The sequence below is a fragment of the Microplitis demolitor genome, chromosome 3, assembly GCF_026212275.2.
Source record: "Microplitis demolitor isolate Queensland-Clemson2020A chromosome 3, iyMicDemo2.1a, whole genome shotgun sequence".
In the NCBI taxonomy this organism is placed as follows: domain Eukaryota; kingdom Metazoa; phylum Arthropoda; class Insecta; order Hymenoptera; family Braconidae; genus Microplitis; species Microplitis demolitor.
The window spans coordinates 7,402,862-7,423,517 of NC_068547.1; the positions used below are offsets into that span (position 1 = coordinate 7,402,862).

General features: G+C 29.7%; 3 protein-coding genes across 5 annotated transcripts; 2 read left to right on the forward strand and 1 right to left on the reverse strand.

Moving 5' to 3' along the window:
• Positions 1 to 1,245: 1,245 nt before the first annotated feature.
• On the forward strand, positions 1,246 to 6,477 carry LOC103572645 (katanin p60 ATPase-containing subunit A-like 2). The gene is made up of 9 exons (XM_008551331.3): positions 1,246 to 1,326; positions 1,466 to 1,650; positions 2,500 to 2,570; positions 3,443 to 3,634; positions 3,711 to 3,975; positions 4,874 to 5,042; positions 5,113 to 5,225; positions 5,836 to 6,038; positions 6,105 to 6,477. The coding sequence occupies exons 2-9, from the start codon at positions 1,612 to 1,614 to the stop codon at positions 6,472 to 6,474; spliced, it is 1,422 nt and encodes a 473-aa protein (XP_008549553.1). The 5' UTR covers positions 1,246 to 1,326; positions 1,466 to 1,611; the 3' UTR covers positions 6,475 to 6,477.
• A 48-nt stretch (positions 6,478 to 6,525) lies between these two features.
• LOC103572646 (trafficking protein particle complex subunit 10) lies at positions 6,526 to 16,624 on the reverse strand. 3 transcript variants are annotated; one of them, XR_008403443.1, is made up of 14 exons: positions 16,196 to 16,624; positions 14,323 to 14,540; positions 14,070 to 14,263; positions 13,805 to 14,000; positions 13,617 to 13,728; positions 13,082 to 13,269; positions 12,787 to 13,005; positions 11,969 to 12,720; positions 11,225 to 11,879; positions 10,689 to 11,150; positions 8,705 to 9,026; positions 7,757 to 7,892; positions 7,284 to 7,677; positions 6,526 to 7,079 (listed from the first exon to the last, which is right to left on the reverse strand). XR_008403443.1 is itself a non-coding variant. In XM_053737670.1 (13 exons), the coding sequence occupies exons 1-12, from the start codon at positions 16,266 to 16,268 to the stop codon at positions 7,774 to 7,776; spliced, it is 3,510 nt and encodes a 1,169-aa protein (XP_053593645.1). In that variant the 5' UTR covers positions 16,269 to 16,624; the 3' UTR covers positions 6,526 to 7,677; positions 7,757 to 7,773. The 3 variants fall into 3 exon arrangements, 1 of the variants encoding a protein (XP_053593645.1); XR_008403444.1 differs by having other exon boundaries at positions 6,526 to 6,711; positions 6,814 to 7,677; XM_053737670.1 differs by having other exon boundaries at positions 6,526 to 7,677.
• Positions 16,625 to 18,639: 2,015 nt separating this feature from the next.
• LOC103572643 (protein immune deficiency) lies at positions 18,640 to 20,475 on the forward strand. Its single transcript, XM_008551329.3, has 4 exons — positions 18,640 to 19,007; positions 19,073 to 19,195; positions 19,471 to 19,796; positions 19,858 to 20,475. The coding sequence occupies exons 1-4, from the start codon at positions 18,935 to 18,937 to the stop codon at positions 19,984 to 19,986; spliced, it is 651 nt and encodes a 216-aa protein (XP_008549551.1). The 5' UTR covers positions 18,640 to 18,934; the 3' UTR covers positions 19,987 to 20,475.
• The last annotated feature ends 181 nt before the right edge of the window (positions 20,476 to 20,656 follow it).

Genomic DNA, 20,656 nt, shown 5'->3' on the forward strand with positions numbered 1-20,656 from the left:
TAATCATTCATTTAATTTAATTCCTTTTTTTGTGTAGAGAAATGTACAAACTGATTTTGGTCAACATATAAAAATTTTTACTAAAAATGTGAAAAAATTTCCATAGAATCGTCGTGTCATAGAGATATTCATAGTAGAGAAATATTTAGGAGAGATGTCTAGTTATGGCGAAATTCCATGATATAAATATGTTAACACCTAATTGTATCATAATATAGTAAATTCTGTAGAGACTTAATTTTCATAGAGATATAAGATTTAGAGATATTTTGGACATTAATTGTTTTCACATATATTTATATAAAATATAATGAGAGTACATAGAGATAAATTTACATTGCATTATTATGCAACATAAGTATATTTAATGTTAATATATTCGCATAAAAACCTATTTAAGAGAGTTGCATGTTGGTAGAGTATTATGCATAGAGAAGTAAACAGTACGCTTGTAACCAGGTACAGTATGAAAACATGATGCTGACTGTACTAGTAATAATGATTTAGGTCCAGATTAATAAAATCTCGGATTAAAAAACTGGCCCTAAATGAACTTAGATGGATAAATTGTTTATTAACTTCGCAGATAAATATTTTATTGATTTTATTTTAGAATTGTTTTTAAACGATGTAACTCTCCATGACTAAATTTAAAGTAAAATTGATGGTTAATAAATCAATAACCGTGAACATTCATAAATGCAAGCCTAAGCTGGTAAGACAATTTTCCGTATAGAATACTCTGGGCAGGTGTAATTGAGACAAAAGTCGATGGGATAGAACTGATATCACGTACATTTTGTTTTCCTACATCCCGCTTATCGTGAGATAGCATACAATTTTGATCAGACATGATTTTTTTGTTAGATAGTTCCCACTGACGTAAGATTCTTTTGCAATTGATAACTTATAATTTATAAATTAAGGGCCAGTTTTTTAATCCACGATTTTTTGTAGCCGCGATTAAAACACTATTGCTAGTCTATTGACATAAAGATTCACTTACAATAATCATTAAATCTCGGATTAATAAAATTTCGGATTGAGAAACTGGTTCGCCTTATGTAAGCGGAATTTATTCTAAGGGCCAGTTTTTCAATTCGAGTTTCATATCACGGAGATTATATTATTTTTGCTCGTATACTTCTATACATTTATTGTAAATATATAGATATGCTTGCGATGATAATTTAATCCTAGATTTAAAACAACCCGGATCGAAAAACTGGCCCTGATTTATAAATTAAGAAATCATTCTATGTAAAAGCAAGCTGCCCCAAAAAAAAAATTTATTTCCAATCGAGATTGTAGCTAATCAAACCCTAGGTAAGCCGGACTAAAGTAAACGGAATATACGTAATAACAATTCTATCTAATCATCTTTAATCTGAAGGATCTACTCAATAATTTTCCTCGTAACTAGGCAGAGCCACAATAAATAAATAACTCAAATTCTTTTTAACAGTGCTTTCAAGAAACTTCAACACTGAGAGTTCTCAATATACTTGTGGATACACAAATTTAATTCACGGACCTTAACTCTATCAACGAGTTATAATTATAACATTTATTTATTTACCTGAAACAATTCTTACAAGCAGTATTTAAGTTATGGAATTCTTTTCAACGAGCTCGACTAAACATAATAATGTAATAAGTTAAATTTGAAAGTATTAATATCGTGTTATAACTATTAAATCAAGACGTTCTAATTTGTTTTATTGAGAGCAATGAATAAGCTTTCTGATTTTTAACATTCACGATTAAAATTTAAAAGTTATTACAGTTTTTATACTAAAATGTGTTAAGATCTTAGTATTTTTATATTATCTCATTTAAATTTATCAAACATATGGTTAGGTTTTTTACCTTTTACCCTTAACAGTAAAGTAAGAAATTATTTATTGTCTGTACAAGCAGATTCCACACATTAAGATCAAGATGATCATAACAAAATCTATCTTTTTTTGTTTTGAAGTACTGGAGTCTGCATGAAGGCAATTATTTTGCGTAAGACAATAAGTGACAATTTAAAGATAAATTTATTTTAATCAACAATACGTGCACGAATCAATGTAAAATTAAAATTTATTGATACAAAAAGTTTTAGATAATTTAAAATGGGATGTATTAAATAAAAGGAGGATACAAAAAATCCATATATTCGAGAAAAAATCATCAGACGTGATCAATGAATCATGGTCATAAATGATCATGCATAATCATACATGATTTTCCATGAATCATGTGTTACGATTCGTTCTTTCATCAGGCTCCAATGGTAATAGTCGAAATTAACCCAATCAACCCAATTATGAATTCAGATTAAATCAGTTTTCTGAAGCTGTATACAAAGTTTGAATACTAATTCAATAAAATTAAAATCGTATAAATTATTATAATGAAGTCGTCTTATGATATCTTAGTACTTACAAACATTTCAATCTTTTGCTATTTTAAATAATTTATTCTAAAAACAATTTTTTTTTTCTTCATTAGAAAAAAAAGTATTTTCTGCGTCAGCGGGAAGATCTTCTCTACATGATTCGAGCGTTTTTACGGCAAGAAAAGTAAGTATACAGTGAATTTATGCCAAGTTTTCAATAATTGTTTATGTCAGTTGTTTAGTTCAACTTTACTTTTTTTTGTTAAAATAATTGCTAGATTATAATGTAGATTTAAACAGAAAAAAATAATACTAGGACTGAATTGGATAAATAACTGACACGCTGTGGTAACACAAATATAGTCTATCTATATTTTCAGTGAATTATACTCGAGAAAGTAATGATGTTAATTTTAATTTCCATTGATTGTCACGTTCCAGCTTTCTCGTCCGATGATTCTGACAACTTCTAAATTTAAAGTTATAAAGAGCCGACTTGAGGCGTATTAAATCGATAGATTTGAATAGACATACGGAATAAATGTTGTAATAATGATATATTTTTCGTACATAAACATAAATAACCTTATTTAGAAAATCTCATAGAATCCAATAGATTTGTATACATCCCCATAGAGAGTTTATAAGAATGAATGAGTTCTATATGAAGTGCTATAGTTAAGTATAGAGCCTTTCATATAGCTATAAGAATCTATCGGATTTTTTAAGCAGGGAAGTGTGTACTAAAAAGTATTTAAATATTAGTCGTAAGATACACTAATGCACTTTCTATTTCATGCCATCTTACGCTGCTCCTCTTGATTCAATTAGTTGATAATTAACATTTATTTTTAATAAATAGAATATACATAATTAATCGATAAAAACATTCGATATTTGAAAAAGTAACAAATCTCGGCAATGTTAATAGTGTATCTAATTTTTCTGGTATTTTTCATAAACGATAGATGTACTAAGTTTATGCAAGACGTAAAATGTATTTTATGATTCTTAAAAATGATTCAAAAACAATTTATTGATTCCGATTGTAAAAAGTTTATTAGAAACATCAAGATCATTGGAAAAAGAAGCTGGACTTTCCGTGAATATTGAAATATGTGACAATATTGATCTTGGAATCATTTTTGCGTTTTACTTGCATTCTTTTCTTGCCAATTATAATAAATTACCAAAAATTTGTAAAACGATTGAGGCACCAATTTCAGTTGACTGTCAAAAATATTTCAGGTGAAGAAAACTATACTACCCACAAGTGAATACCGTGACATAAGTAGCATTGAAATTAAGTATTATTATTTTATAGGAACAAAAATGGAAATTTTGTTAAATCATATAGTGAACCTGATTCTAAAACAAAACCTTCGATAATCAATGAGTTGAGCATGATTGAAAATGAAAAGATTACTGGATTACTAAATGTAATACAATTATCAAATGATGCAACTAAAATACCATCAACTAAAAGGCCGGAATATCATATTCTTCTGGGGAAAAAAAAAGTCCGTTCGATTGATAAGTTATATCCCGCTTGTTCAGAATTTCACGAAATCGCTCAGACTATAATGAAAGTAAGGAAAACTGTTCTTCAAAACTTTACTATGTTGTACTATCAATTATTCAAGATAATAACCTGATAAAGTCGTTTTCCAAGAATAAAAAAGTCGATCATTGAATTATTGATTATTGAATTTAAAGCTACTGAGACAGATATCCCGGGTGGTCACTTGTTATCTCGGTACCACTGAAGGGGTTATCCTACGTTAAGTTCTAAGACACGTATTATTTCTTCCCGCGTAGAAACGTATTTATAATAACTACTTTAAGAAGTAATATTTGAATTTAACTTAGGTAAAAGGAGGGCAATATGGGCTCCTTAAAAAAATAGGGCTCATATCATCAGTGGTTCTCACTTGTTTCACTTCTTTCTAGCCCCTTACTATGTATTTGGTCTCAATATGCCGCGTCGTCAATTAATGGTTGAAGACTATGAAAAACGATTAAATTTTTAATCGTTTGAAATCGTTATGAATCGTCGTGATAACAAAATTTGAAATCCAGATCTCAAAACTAAAAACTGGAGGCTACAATTTTGTTTTGTTTTTTTTTTTTTTTACTTTACGACCATTTTTCACCGAAGTACAGCATGTTGAAAATCACCCAAAAAATTTAGAATTTTTTTTATATCCTTTAATTTTTGTGACCAGAGTATTTTTCTACTCAGAAAATAATGTTAGGTTTTTTATTTTTGAGTCTTTATTAGTTCCAATAATTATTTTAAATTCGGGCCCGAAGATCTTTTATTTACAACCCTAAATAATTAATGTTCAAGCTCACAGAGCTCATAATCCTATGAGCTTGTCAAGATGCATTCAATCTTTCATAAATAATGTCACTTTTTTTTAACAACGATAAGAAAAAAAAGTGACATGGATAAGTTATCATCATTAAAGTAATTATTTTGCTCAGGATATTGTGTTAACCAACTTAAAAGTCAACTGGAGTGATATTTGGGGATTAGAGCACTGTAAAGATATTCTAATGGAGGCAATTATTTATCCTTTCAAATATCCAGAGTTGTTCTGTGACAAATTTCCATCATGGCAAGGAATCCTACTGTATGGACCACCAGGGACAGGTACGTTTCTTGATGAGAAACTCACAATTTTGACATTTAAATCAAATAATAATCAATCAATATCTTACAGGAAAAACTATGCTTGCAAAAGCTGTAGCAACTGAGTGTGATTGGACGTTTTTCAACATTACAGCCAGTTCTTTAGTTAGCAAATGGCGAGGCGATTCTGAGAAATACATTCGAGTATATGCCTATAAATTTTTTATTTTTCTTTAAATGCCCAAACTCTATATAACAATATATTCATACCGAAGTTCTTAGCTCCCCTTCTCTTTTATTTATCTAATCTATTACAAGATGGTAAATATCGGTTACACGTAGGTGAATAAACGCCATCTATGTGTACACGATTTATTTTTTCACTGTCCACATTCCACATCACTCCACAATGCAAATAATAGGTCATGAGACCAATTGTCAAGGGGATCAATTGTCCAGGGGATCAATTGTCTAGGGATGAAAACGCGTGCGACCCCCCTTACCTTTCATTCTGATTTTTATATTCACCCTATATCTTGTCCTATTTCTCAATCACCATTTCCACTACTTTTTTGTTTCAATTATTTACCTACACATAAACTCTCAATCATACTAAACTCAGTCGTACAACCACACATCAACGGGTATAACATCGAAATCCAATAAATTTCTTAAGCTATATTTCAATAAATCAAAATAATGTGTAACAGTTGGAGTAAATGATTGATAAAAAAAAATCAGGGCCCGTGAATAAAAATCTCTGTTTTATCACTTATATTTGTTTATATCACTTATTATACTCTTTACATTCCAGATTCTATTTGAAGTTGCTAGCTATCAAGCACCTTCAGTAATTTTTATTGATGAAATCGATTGGATATCAGGAGACAATGACCGTGATGGAAAATCATCAGAACCGGCTCGACGATTTAGAGCTGAGTTTTTAACACGACTTGATGGTCTTGTATCAGCAACGAAAGATAAAATTTTATTATTAGCTACAACTAACGCGCCTTGGTAATAATAATAATAAAGTAAAAGTATAAATTTATCTTACTCACATATGTTACATTGTATTGACAGGAATTTAGATAACGCCCTGCTTAGACGATTAGAAAAACATATTTTTGTGGACATTCCAGACGAACAAACTCGACGAAAGATATTAAAATATTATACCTCACCAAATCTCCATGGTCTCAAACAGTTCGATGAAATTGTTGCCAGAACTAAATTTTATTCTGGTTCAGATTTGAAGAGACTTTGTAAAGAAGCATGGATGACTCAATCAAGAATGTTTATTAAATTATGTGAAAGAGAGGAACGAAAATCTATTCAGACACCTCAATTTATCGATAACATCGAGACACTCCAAGAAGCAGAAATGAACATGCAACTGAATACGAAAAATCTTTCGGAAAAATATAAAAAGTGGAAAAATATGAATAAATAATGCCAAGATTTTGAATCGATTTTGTTTAATGTAATTGCTCATACAGTTATCAATATAATAAAAAAAAGCTTGGAATTGAAATACACATACGCACCTCCGTAACACATATTCAATATGTGCCGAATTCAGCGTTTATTAACGCAATTGTTGATTGTGAAGTAATTATCGAAGTCAAAAATAACAGCATAGCTGTAATACAACGTCAGTTCCGGAACTCTCATATTAGAAGAAATTGGACTAAAAAAGTTTTTAAGCGTAATTACTAAAAAAAAGATTAAAAACCTAAGACTTTCCTGCCGTATTCAACTACGTTTGTCCTTTTGTCTCTATTTTCCTCACCTGGTATCTTCTTGTCTAAACTATCTGATTACGGACGCATCCTATTCTTTTCCAACTTATTCTTATTCTGCTTCTAATACTTACTTGTTAAAACTATATCTGATTTGGCTTATGTATAATCACCGAAGTTCTAGGATGCAACATGCAACCAGAGCCAGTGGGGCTGATCGACAAAATTCACTTTGTCACAAACATATTACTTGAAAACAGCCGAAAGTTTTTAGTTTAGCTTGAAAAGTCAGTGGATCGCTCTTGGGTTTAATAATCTATTAGGGTGAATAGAAGTAATAATGAAAAATTTCGATGTTGCGCTATTTAATTCAAATGGTCCATAATGTTTACGCTTACGTAGAAAATAAAGTATAAAGTAAAAAAAAGTATTCATATTTTCATTAAAATAAGTTTACATTTTCAAGCAACACTCAACAACTTTAGATGAAAATAGCTTTAATACATTAATCATAGCTCACCTCACTCAATCATCAGAATGTCCATATATTCGAGAACATTGTTCTTTACAATTTTTGATAATATTCGTTTTTTAGGAAATATCAATAAAATACAAATTGAGTCCTAAGTTGGCATAGTTAAAAAAAGTTATAATGACTGTTATATTCATCAGGAAAACCTTTTACTTTAAAGTACCATAAGTTTGCTTTTTGACTGCGTGAATGAAAAGAATTTTAATAAAATATAATTTAAAAAATCTCTTTCATTGTAACATGTAATAGTAGATAGTATATTAACGAATAAAATATCATATTTCACTTCGAAAGTTTAAATAATTCACTTTTTGCAGCAATTTAGATCTTGTGAAAAATGAGAATTTTGTGTTACACATCTTATGATGGTTCGTAGTCAAGTCTATAATTAAAGAAGAAGTAATGAAAGTATCTCTAATTTTTTAAATCTTATAATAGAGATATACATTAAAAAGACTTACTGCATAATATATTCAGGTTAAGTAGAATAAGCTGGTAAAACATGAACTTGTTGTGCTTTACTTGCATTGTATATTTGTCCTACGCTAAAAGGTTCTAATCTCGGACCAGTTTTTAGATTACTATTTTGAATCATATCTGTAAAAATAAATAGTTTATTTAGTAGTTTATAAATTATCACGTATAAATCAACATTTTTTTAACATTTAATAATTATCATTTTTTCATTATTTTCGATTTCTACTGTTATTTGAAGCTATGCGTTTTGATGATGACCCTATATAACGATTCCCATAACAAGTTGCTAGTTAAGACACTGATCACAAGAATCGTTTGATAAATGGTACATGAACTTATGCGAGAGAATAACAAGGATAACAAGGAAAAAATTTGAGCGTCGGTTGGTCCTACGGGCCAGCCCCAAAACTTCCCGCTGTTTTCGAGTTCAAGGAGCCAGTTTATAGTTTATGAGCATTCTCATATCATATACATCTATACATATGTATAATAATAATAATAATAATAATAATAATAATAAAAATAAAAATAATAATAATAATAATAATAATAATAATAATAATAATAATACACGTGTTACCTACAGATTACCATAAAATTAATTTACAATAAAACATCATTATGGTATTTAATAAATATGAGCCGAAGAAGTTTCACTTTTTCCGCGTGTACACACTGATACATGGACTCTTTTTTTTTATACTCTTTGTTTTTAGGTGCGATTTTTGAAAAATAAAAAAAAAAAAATGATTTATAGGTATCTTCTATTTTTTTTATAGAGCTATTTAGATTTCGGAATTGATTGATCGAGTCATTTTTAAAAAATTAAAAAAAAAAAATAAACTAAAGAAAAAATATAAATTAGATAAATTATTGCTTCTAATAGCTAGAAGAAATTATATTGTAGCATAACAAAAGAAAATGTAGCTTACCATTTTTTGTTTCTAAAGCAGGTATATAACGAGACAATCGAACTATAGGAAGTGGTAGATATCCATTCTTTAATGGCATGATATCGAGAGTGACGCTCTGCTCGTCATAAGTATCAAACGTAATAATTCCTGCAGTACGGCCACAAATAGCCCACATTGATTGATCATCCAAAACTTCATACATAACTTGAGATGAAATATTTATATTAGCTCCAGGTAATATCCGTATCATGTTCAAGTAAAGATGGCATATGCTTCCGGAACGACAAAATTCACCCGCATTCCCACTTGCCTTCACTTTTGATGTTACCGTATAAATAGACTAGGCAAAATGGTATTAATTAAAAACTAAACTATGCAATTGCCCAGTAAATACTTTTACTTAAAATTTGACGTCGCATAAAAATTATACTTCACATAAGAAAAAAGTATTGGTGAGTTCTTTATGATTCCTTACTTCACACTTTTTTACGTAAGAATCTAATGCAAAAAACTTAACGTAATTATGACGTTCATTTATCCGGAAAAAAATGATTTTGCATCATCATATATATAATTATATAATATAATATAATATAATTATATATGAAGTATATATATTTATATACTGTCATATATAATTATGTATGATTATAGATAGACATATATAATTAGATTTGATCAATCCTGACTAATATAAGATCTATCCTGATAAAAAAATCAACTATTTTTCTTTCAAAGACACACACTTAAAAGTTGAAGTAGGATAAAAGAACATGCATGCTAAAATTTAAGTTCTTCATATTAATATTAAGTACACCCTGATGGCAATTTTCTATTTCCCATTTTAATAACACGGGAAAATTATTTTTTTTTTCAATGTGGAATTTTATAACTCATCAGCTACTTATTATACCGGAAAGTTCAATATATAAATTCGTTGGAAATTTGAAACTCAACAAAAAAGGTCTTTTCTAATTTTTCGATAAATTTACTCTTTCAAAAGTTATTTAACGTCAAATTTAAATTCACGGTAAATTTCGGTATTATTCAACATTCCCGACAAAAATATTAGTTTTATCACGAAATGTCGTAGGACTTTTTTTGTAAACCACTTTATTTCTAATCAATTATCTTTCACCTATCTGTCAATATTTGTGTATAATTATTCTTAAAAAAAGCATAGATGTGGGCAGAACTAAACGTAGTAACCATGATAACGAGTGAAAGGAGTTTTGAATTATATCATAACCTTGAAATATGAAGTATCAAAAAAAAGGTTAGGATATGGTATAAGTTTTGGCACACTTAGTCCATCATTTCATGAGGTATCTAGGGAAAATTATTTTTAAAAATTTATAGTACCTACATCTCTCGAATAAACGGATTTTGATGTTCAATACAGCTACCAAAGGATTTTATTGAGTTCTCAAGCTGATATGAGTTGGAAATTGATTGATTCAGCTATCTTAGAGATATTAAAAAAATTGTTTATTAACTTTCGTAGTAACCGTAACTGTAACTTATACTGCGCCAAACTCCACTTCGAGCGGGCAATGCCATCTCGGTCGTTTCTTCGCGATAACCACGTCACCCAAAGGACTACGCTCTAGGTCTAGGTGGTATCACTGGTCGGAAGATACATTATTTTGGCCACTATCAACGACTCAGCTAGACCTCACCTATGAGACTCTTATTCACACACATAACTCTCCCGTATTCCAAAATGCTAATACTTGTAAAAATACCATACACGTACCGTACTTAATTACATATTAACCATACCCACATTTACTCAATACTCAACTCGAGACATACTAACTCATTACCTGTAATCTACCTAATACTCACTCTCAATACTCGGAATTTATAATCGATACTGGACTCTTTCTTCGAGTCCACGGTATAATTATAACTTCTGTGCTCAGCATGGCAGTATATGTGATGCCAAATTAAAGTTATGTATTCACTGGGTTGTGGTAGACAGAATTTTCTAATTTCTTACCGCATAATTTGAAATCTCAAAATGGCACCGATACGTATAACTCGATTTTTCCGATTTCAGAAGTTTATTGATGTGAAGAGGGTCGTCACTGATATTAAATTCATATAAATCATCTTTATTTTCAATAAGAAAATATTTCATAGTAAAATCAATTTTCAAAGGAAGCACTGTCTTATGATTTTTTCCTAATTTCATTTCCCATAAATAAGACACTTTGATTCCATCAGTAATAACAACTTTTTGGCCTGCGATAGGGTTAAGACTCTTAAAACTTATATCCACAGAAGTATTTAAAATCAATTCTGGATCAGTTAATTGGAGAATTTTCTTAGTGAGACCCGTAACAATAATTTGTAAAAATTTTCTTTCCTTTATCGTATGGATAGTTAAACAAGACATTAACGGAGGGTCAAAAGTTAAAAAGATGCTCTCCTCTATACCCCAAGGTGGTTGAATATGCAACTATAAGAAAAGTAAAATATTTACATGAAATTCTAAGAAACCATAAAATATATCATTGTTTATTTATAAAATACCTCGTATTCCATTGATGACGAATCTTTCTTTGGTGGCAGTTCAGCATATACTTGCAATTGCAATTTTATAACTTGCCATGGTTCATACTCTGATAATTCTACTTCCACCTCACTGGATAGATTTTTTGAACTATCAACAAGTTTTATCATTAAACCTCTTGAAGTCCATAATTTTATTTTCGTACCTTTTTGAATTTTAACACTGCCATTAGATATTATCAGTTCAGTATTTTGAATAAGACCGGTGACAAGATTCCGACTATTCATTAAAATTGATGGTTGAGTTTTTATAATTTTATAATTTAGTTGTGGTGTAATAATTCCAGATTGGAACTTCAATTTTTCGTTAACGAGTAATGATAACTGATTAATTTTATAAATTCCGGATTTATGATCTAGTATTGAAATCGTAAAATTATTTTCACCAGATTTTATATCGAAAATATGTTTTGCCAATACTTCGTTTATAATTTTATCGCCAACAATCATAGATTTTTCACTGTCAACTTGACTAATTAGTTGCGTTGTATGTTTATTTATTATGCCAGCAGATTCAGTAGTTTTATCTTCTCTAAGATCTACGTATGAATAAACTTCTAACTGAGTTAACTGTGAAATTGTAGGCTTAACACGTTTTCTATTCCATGTAGATAATCTTCAAAATATAATAATTATTAATTTAAACCTTTTTACCATAACTTTGAATTCGGCGAATGTGTACTTGTTTATTAGTTATATACTTACAACGTTATTGGTGACTCTGGGTGACACTTCATTTTCATGCCATGAGTAATGTCTTGAATTTTTTCCACTGAAATAATTGCGCAAACATTATCTATAGGCATTGGTAGTAGTGACTTTAGTGACACATTTATATTCACTTTAAAATCTTCTATGTTTTTATCAATGATGCTTACATTTATGTTAAGTATTTCAAAACAATTATCAAATTGAGTACACAATGGTTTAGCTATGGTCATCATTTTGATGTGCATCAACATTTCTTCAAAGTACATTTTTCGAACAGCTATATGTGACAATTTTGAACAAGCAATCAGACAACACATTTTTACATATTTTTCAAAATCACTCATTTCTTTATAATACTGAGCAAGCTTTAATTGAGTTTGGACTACTAACAATATCCAATTTTCGTCATTGTAAGTTTTTAACGCATCTAATAAAAAAGCAATAGCTGTTTGTTTTTCATTCAAACTACCATAAAATTGTGCTAATTCTTTTCCGATATGTCTTGCTGATCTGATTCTCCCTATGTGCTTATAAGTTCCCATAGCTAATTCTGAGTATTCTAATAACTGTTTTGTAAAAATTTCTTTAGATGATAATGCGCTCTTAAATTTTTCGGTGTATGTAACTTCTTCTTGAATGCGCATATCATCTAAGCCTGATATCAGGTAAACAACAGTATGAAGTTGCTCACTAGTTGGTTCATCCATACCGGGCATAAGTCCACATAATTTTCCTAATTTACCTAGCTAAACATCCAGCATTTCATAATATAGTTTAAACAAAGTCATAGTATAATCTTCATAGTATCGTACCTTTTCACTTGCGAGAGCCCATAAACCAGCCGTATATAAAGAGCAAAGATCAAGATATTGGCTGTGATCAGAAGCTATCAATGATGATTGACAAATGTGTAAGATTTCTAATGCACAAAGAACCGACCAACACTCCACAGATCCATTTGGCCGACTGACTTCAAGTATTCGTAATTCACTTAGAGTATTATACACAAACAACAAACAACGACGAGCGATCTGTCAATTTCAGAAGTAAAATAACTATTTGTGCAAATAACGACTAACATTTAATAAACAAAAATATTTTACAGACCTCCCATGGTTGCTTAAGTGAAAGTAACAATGCACATTGTCTACTAAATAAATAGTTTCTAAAATCTAATAATGATGCTTTATTATCTCTAATTAATCCTCTTGAAAAATGATCGACATTCTTCTTCAAGTTTATAGCTCGCCAATCGTTCAGAGGATTTTTGAATGTAGTTAACCAAGGTGGGGTTTCTAGAAGTAAAATTCTTTTATTTAAATGGAACACATTTTTCTTCGATGAAAAATCGCGGCCTTGACTGGGCTCAATCCTGGGTCTTTTAGATTCAAAGTCTGGCGCGCTAACCACTGCGCTGAATGATTAACATGAAATACAGAGTTTTTTGTATTTTTTAGATGCAGGTGAATGACCATATATGATTCGTTTTTCCCGGGAATCTTCAGAACTTTAAATTTTGCGGTAAAATAGGTAATTTACCGCGATTCGGATTCACTAGGGTGTATCCAAATTTTCTTGCATTTCGAACTAATAAGTGTTTAAGAAATATTTGATACCTATAAACATGTTGATCGATACAAACCTCCAACATCACAATTAAGAATGAATTGGGTGAATAAAGCATCAAGCTCATCGTACTGAACCAAAGCTTCATCGCTTATTCCTAACATTTCTAGAACGAAAGCGAGTTCTTCCTAATTGAATATACAAAATACTTATTTATAAAAAATCTACGACTCCATAATAATATGAGCAACAAAAAAATAAAACCTGAAGGATGAAATATTCACAAAAACTCCAATCTTTCTGATTCCGTCGTTCTCTCTGTTCTCTAATAATTTCTTCAAAATGTATAAGTTGTTTATCATAAGCCACAAGCATGAAATGTTGAATCCTGGATATAAGTCCTTTCCAAGATTCAGCTGAACGTGATTCGAACTTTGCTGGATTTATAACGGATAAGCATCTGTAAACAACAATTGCTCTAATAATACATTATTAAATAGTTAATAATGTTTGCCCATATTATAAATACCGATCCCCATGCTTTGCTGCAAAATCATTGTGAATTTTATCAAGAACTGTTGTACGAGGTATCAACTTATTAGTTTTTTTATTGTCGTAAGTATCAACTAGAACAATCATCCAATCTTGAATTTGTCGTTGATTTAGAATTTTAAGCCAACTACCAATGTTGTCTTTTAAAGAGACTTTGTATGCTTCTAGATCCTACAATGAAACTAATTTAGCAACGTTATTATTTCACCAGTTTTATTGATTTATCTTACCGAACAATCACTCCAATAAGTGTGAAGTATTGGCTGTTTCATCAAATTCTCATCGATTTCCGAAGACAAAAGATTTATGGAAAACGGCACAAAAGAAACTTTTAGTCTCACTGACTTTACAGGTCGGCTGAAAGATCTGCGCCATTCGACTGTATTGGAAGATATACTGTTCAATATATTACTTTCAACAGATAAAAATAAAGCTTCATCGCCAGCATCTGTGTCGTAAATAAAGTATGTAAATTTTATTTTTGAAAAAATTTTATTTTTGGAATATCTTCAAAAACAGTTGACCGCTCAAGCTCAATTTTTCGCGGCCTTTAAATATTAACCAGCTGCATCGAATAACATCTTAACGATCCAAAATCGGTTTATTCGTTCAAGAGTTATAAATATTTACATACATACGTACGTACGTACGTACACACATACATACACTCGGACATCATCGTAAAATTAGTCAGGATAGCTTTCTAGAACCTCAAAACGTCAAAATCTGATAGAAGTTCGGTTTTCGAAAATCGGGCCGAAACCAATAACATACCGAGATTTTTGAAATTTTTAATTTTCTTAGCGGGAAATTTACCCTTTGTCACACGTATGTTTTTACCCGATTTCGTTACACGCACAATGAGCGCTGCGCCACCGTGTTAAATTTGATGTGGTGTTGCCAAGTACCCAATAAATGTTTCACACATATTATTATTAGAAAATAATTATTTTTTTTATTCGATTTTACATCAAATTAAACATTTAACAAATTTCAAAAAAATTTTCATGAAATGAGAGAGTAATAATAATTAAAGCAAGAAAGAAATATAATGAATCATGATGAGTGCAATAATTCTAATTAGTAATGACAGATAAACAATCTCGAGATTAGCCGATACTTGCAATAGAGAACTTGCATTAATTTTATATTACTAAAAATTTGTGTTTAATCGAAAGAAGAATTTATTTTGAGTACATTCTTGAAATTTGCTTTTTACCGCAAAATTTTTTTCTCTTATTAATAAATTATAAAAATTCAAAATTTTTTCATGTGAAAAAAACGAGCTATGATTGGTTGTGACGTCATTATATTCGTCGGGGCTGTAAGCCTATGAAAATGACGCTATATACTTGTATTTTCTCTACACATGAGGTCACCTGTCATAACAAGAAAGTGAAATTTAACCTAAAAAATTAAATATTATGTGAGAATATAAGTGTACAGGCCCGAATTAAGGAAAATGATTTAATCTATGCTAAGCGTTTATTTATATATCAATGGATTCAAGTTGTTTTAAATCATTTCAAATTGTTTTGAATTATTTCAAATAATTTTTGTTAATCAATGGGGATAAATTACCTACAAAAATTTATACTGGGCTTATTCATAAAATGGGCTATTGCCGAGGTAAAAAAATCCCAAACCAAAATAATTTTTGTTTTCCTATGTTATTTGAATGGGAAAGCGAATTTTTTGATACGATAAGCCCTTAATCGACGTCGAATTTTTTTTTAAGTGGGAATATTTGTTTTTTTTTATTTATTATTAGTTTTTCAGGTAGGACAGAAAAGAAAATATCTCCTAAATATGAAACATCCTATATATATTTAATAAGTTATTCACGCACCAAATTAACATATCCCTGATTAAAAGAATCGATTCGAAATGATTTGCAATGTTAAATGCACAAAGGGAGGATGATTCAAAAGTGTTCAAAAGCATTAAAAAGTATTTAAAATTTTCTTTTTCTAATCGTTTTAAATCCTTTCTTTTAATAAGGGATAGTATTTTCCAAATTTAATTTGAATTAAATTCACAAAAATAAATAATTAGATCTAAATTTAGAGTCACAGTTTACTTTATAAATGATTGCTAACTTACAAGTCACAATTGATTTATTTTCTAGTATGACATTCAAAGTAGATTCTTTGTCATTGAGAGAGTTTTCATTCATTTTAAAAAATATAACTTTTAAACAATTATATGAATGTTATATTTTCCAATCGTATAAATAGTCATACGCATGTTGTGTTCACTTTTCAAAACTGGCGAGTTTTAGTTTCGTATAACTATTAAGTATTGTTCATAATAAAGATACAATCTCTATATTTATGAGAACTGTCTTGATACAAAAAAGACAACTAAAAAATTTGTTTTGACAGTATCTTTAGCAATTAGATCTGAAAAAAAACCTCTGTGACTTGGTTATATTAGTGCTGATCACTGAATTACAGCATATTTACACATATGTATGCAGATGCTAGCATTAATGCCCAGTACTGAAATTTTTGACTTGCTGCGAATATTGGAAACTCGCACGGAGGCGTGGCTTAAAAAACATGTCGGACGATAGCTTACATTTTTAAATGCGTAACCCATGTAATAGTAGAGCAAATAAATGGAATGTTATTAAATTTTACTAACTATTTATCTTGGACGGGTAAAAACCCACAACAAAACACATACATAATCCCGAACGGACTTTATTTGTCGGCTATTTAATTAAATGTGTGATAAACCGCGAAACAATGATAAGTATGTGATCGTAGTTACCGCGGTTTGTGTACAAATGTCTCACATGGAAGAAAACCCTATAAAAGTAATGCAAAAATTAAAAAAATTACCGGATAGTAAAAATATTATTGTAATTAATATCTATTTACTTAAAAAACAAAAATAATATTTTCGGTTTTCAGGTTTTAGATCAAACTTTACAAACGTATCTGGCAATATACAATCGGTTTTTTTTAAATGTAAGGAGCAAACTTTCATTTGAGGATTAACTTTCGTTGTTTTTAATAACTTCTTTCACGCTTTTAATTTATCAATTTTTAACAAATTATTGAAAAAATATTCTAATACCACTAAACAATTACCAGCTTCCGGAAATTTATAGAAAACCGCGTTGAAATTTTTCTTGTTTTACTGTGAAATTTCTTACTGCACAAAATATTCAATTTTTTTACTTTTTACGTTCTTTAAATATTCCAAGTTCTATTTTAATTTTTATTTCTTAATTAATAATTTGATGTATAAAATTTATTGATGATATTAACAGTATGCATTTACTCGACTGTGTGAGCTATCATTAGTTTGATTTTTCACCAACAGGCTGCGTGACTCAGTTTGACAGTTCCTAATACGTTTACGTCAAGCTTCTACCCTGATAGCTACACTTTGCTCAGCAAGTTCTGCAGTGAAACATTTTCGACTAACTTAACGTCAAGTTTCTAGCAAGCCTCGGCTATATAATACTTGCGTGCAAGTTGATGCAAATCTGTGGTCGTCGTCTGAATGTAATTTGACAGAAAAACTTGCCGTAAATTTAAAGTAAAACTTTCAATCAACTTAACATCATTGACTGACAGTAACTTACTTAAGCTTTGCTTAAAAATATAACCGTCTACAAAGTTTTGTATCATATAGGAACTCTATTGTACGGACTTTACCAGACATAGGTTACTAAAGGATACTGAATTGACTTTAAGTGACCAAATATAAGCCTTCCTCAAACAACAATTCCAAATGAATACGGCCGTTCTCAACATCTTTTTGCTCTTAGCTAGATCAGGAATAATAATATCGGACTGGTATATTTTGATACTGAAATTGACAGCCATTTAGGATAATAATATTATCTTACTTCGAAGAGTTATCATTCAAAATCTAACTTACCAACATGAAAACGCAATTATCCCTAGTAGCCACTTTAGCTTGAAATTGCGGGTAATTTGATGTTGAAATTACCTGAAATCTGCTGCCCGAATTTGCTAACAATTTTACTGCAAAAGTTGAAAATACAAATTTACGCTCAATTTTTCTTCAATTTAAAGGCAAACTTTTACGAAATACAATCAGTACGGTTCATTCTTACCATTTCAGAAGGTAAGAAAATTTATACACAAAATTGTCTACAATTTGAGGGTAAAAATATAATTAACAATTTTTCCAGTCAAATTAACAAAAAATTGAGGGGATTCTACGGTTTCCGTGGCGCCGCCAAATGACCATGAATTTGTATAGAACTCAACAAAATAAGACTTTTTTGAAGAATAAAATTTTTTGATATCTCGCTTAGTTTTCGAGAGAAATGGATTTTGGGAAAAATTTGATTTTTTAAAAAAAGTGAAAAATTTTATAGATTTTATTATCCTATTTTTTTTTTGTATTTTATTCCGAAAACTACGTTTAAAGATGAAAATTTTGAAAGAAAAACGTCTGAATTAGTCCATTATTGAAAAAGTTACAGCTATTTGAAAAAAGCCTTATTTCGTCAAGTTCTACAAGAATTCGCGGTCATTTGACGGCGCCACGGAAACCGTAGACTTCCCGTCATAATTTCCAAGCTGTTTGTTAGGACTCCCTTATGTCACCCGTCATAAGCATAAATGAATTACAATTTTTAAGAATAATAATTGTCGCTTAATCGTATACATTGAGATTTAATGACTTACAAATATTCGTTTTTTTAACATTTATTTTTTGGGAAATGAAGCGAAACGTTAGGAAGGAAAAATGATCAATACTTGTTCCAATATCTTATGATCCCAGTATGGTTATTGATATCTTATTAGTTTGTCAGAAGTTTAACGTGTTTCTATATTTTTAAGTTTTTTAAAAATGGCAAATCTTGACGCAAACAAAAAACTCAATATGTTATCAACAGATGCCAAACCTGATCCACCTCGGATAAGTAAAGATAATAAACCTTTAATTGTTACTAACTTCTAACCAAAAACTGTATTATTTATATACTAGGTCAATCTTTTATGAATGATGACACTAAAAATGCAACTTGTAAGCAACAAGAAAACTTTTCTCATAAAGTGCAGTCGTATCCACTATTGGAAGAGCAGAATGCATCAAAAAAGCTAAAAAATAGTAAGTTACTAAGCATGCTTAATCACTGCGATTTTTCTACAAACTCATCAAAATTTATCGTGACGGTAAAGATCCAGTATATCCAAATATACAAATACATGGACTGATCAAGTACTGGTTCCTTATTGAATACTACTATAGGATTTTTATCTCATTGACTGATTTACAATTTCGTCCAGTTCACAATCCACTAGATTTTTTTAAAATTTATATTACTAGAGAAATATGCTTTCAAATAAGTATTAAACCATTATGTATTTAATTATTTGTTATAGAAAGCATTGGAGATGTTGTCAATTACAACATTATCAATTCTAACTACGTTACCATTGGATCAACAAATACTTATTCTTGCAATATAAAACAAGTTTCAGGAACCCACCATCGACGAACTAAAACATCGAGTAATTATGTTGTTTTAGAAATGCCGCAGCACGTAAAAGTACTGAGCTTATGCGCGCAACAGCTCACTATTGAACATATGTTTCTTATTAAAACTCATATAGGATATGGTTGGAGAAGAGTTTTTGAATCATTAGGTTACTCAAAAGGACAAATAGATCAGTTTGTCGAGAATCATCGAATGAAAGGAATTGATGAGGTAATTAAAACTTATGAACACAAAGAACCCAAAAACTAAAATTTTTTATTGTTTTGTCAAGGTTATTTACCAACTCCTCCTTGATTGGAAATATTCGAATGGTCGAAATGCTTCCATTGGAGCTATCATTAATCACTTGTGGAAATGTCAAGTATATGATTGCGCTGAAAAATTAGCTGCAACGCTATAGATTTTCAATAAATATAAATATAGGGATCCACTCGAGCTGAGATAAGACAAGATAAGAACGATCTTGACATTTTTCTTCTCGTCCGTGATTAAAAAAAGGAATTTAAAAAGATTCGAAATAAAAAATTTTAAATACTTTTTAATACTTTTGCATACCTTGAATACTTTTGAATCCCTCTTCTTATGGGAATTTAACATTGCAAATCGTTTTAAATCCCTTTTTTTAATCAGGGGTCTTAATCTTGAACTCAAAATATAATTCTCGTATTGATCTTGAATATCAGTCAATCCTTTATATCGTCTTGTCTTGACGTGTCAAGATCTTCTCTTGGTCTTGAATTATTCTGAATTTTTCTTAAATTAATTTAAAATAGTTTACACAATTATATTTCATTGGTTTATATTTTATAATTAGGATAATTTTTAAATATGTCTTGGATTTGTTACTGAATTCTTCATTCTTTTTTAAAATAAATGAGCTTCCATATTATTTTAAAAATGCTATTTCAATTCCATGTGATAACATTGATAATGTTAAATGATCGTAAACAATAATATTATAATCATATGATTTTATCTTACATGCTTATCATATAGTCACTTTTAAAAATTTCGATAAACATTTCTTTCGAAAAAAAATTGAAAATTTTACAACATATATAAAATAAATT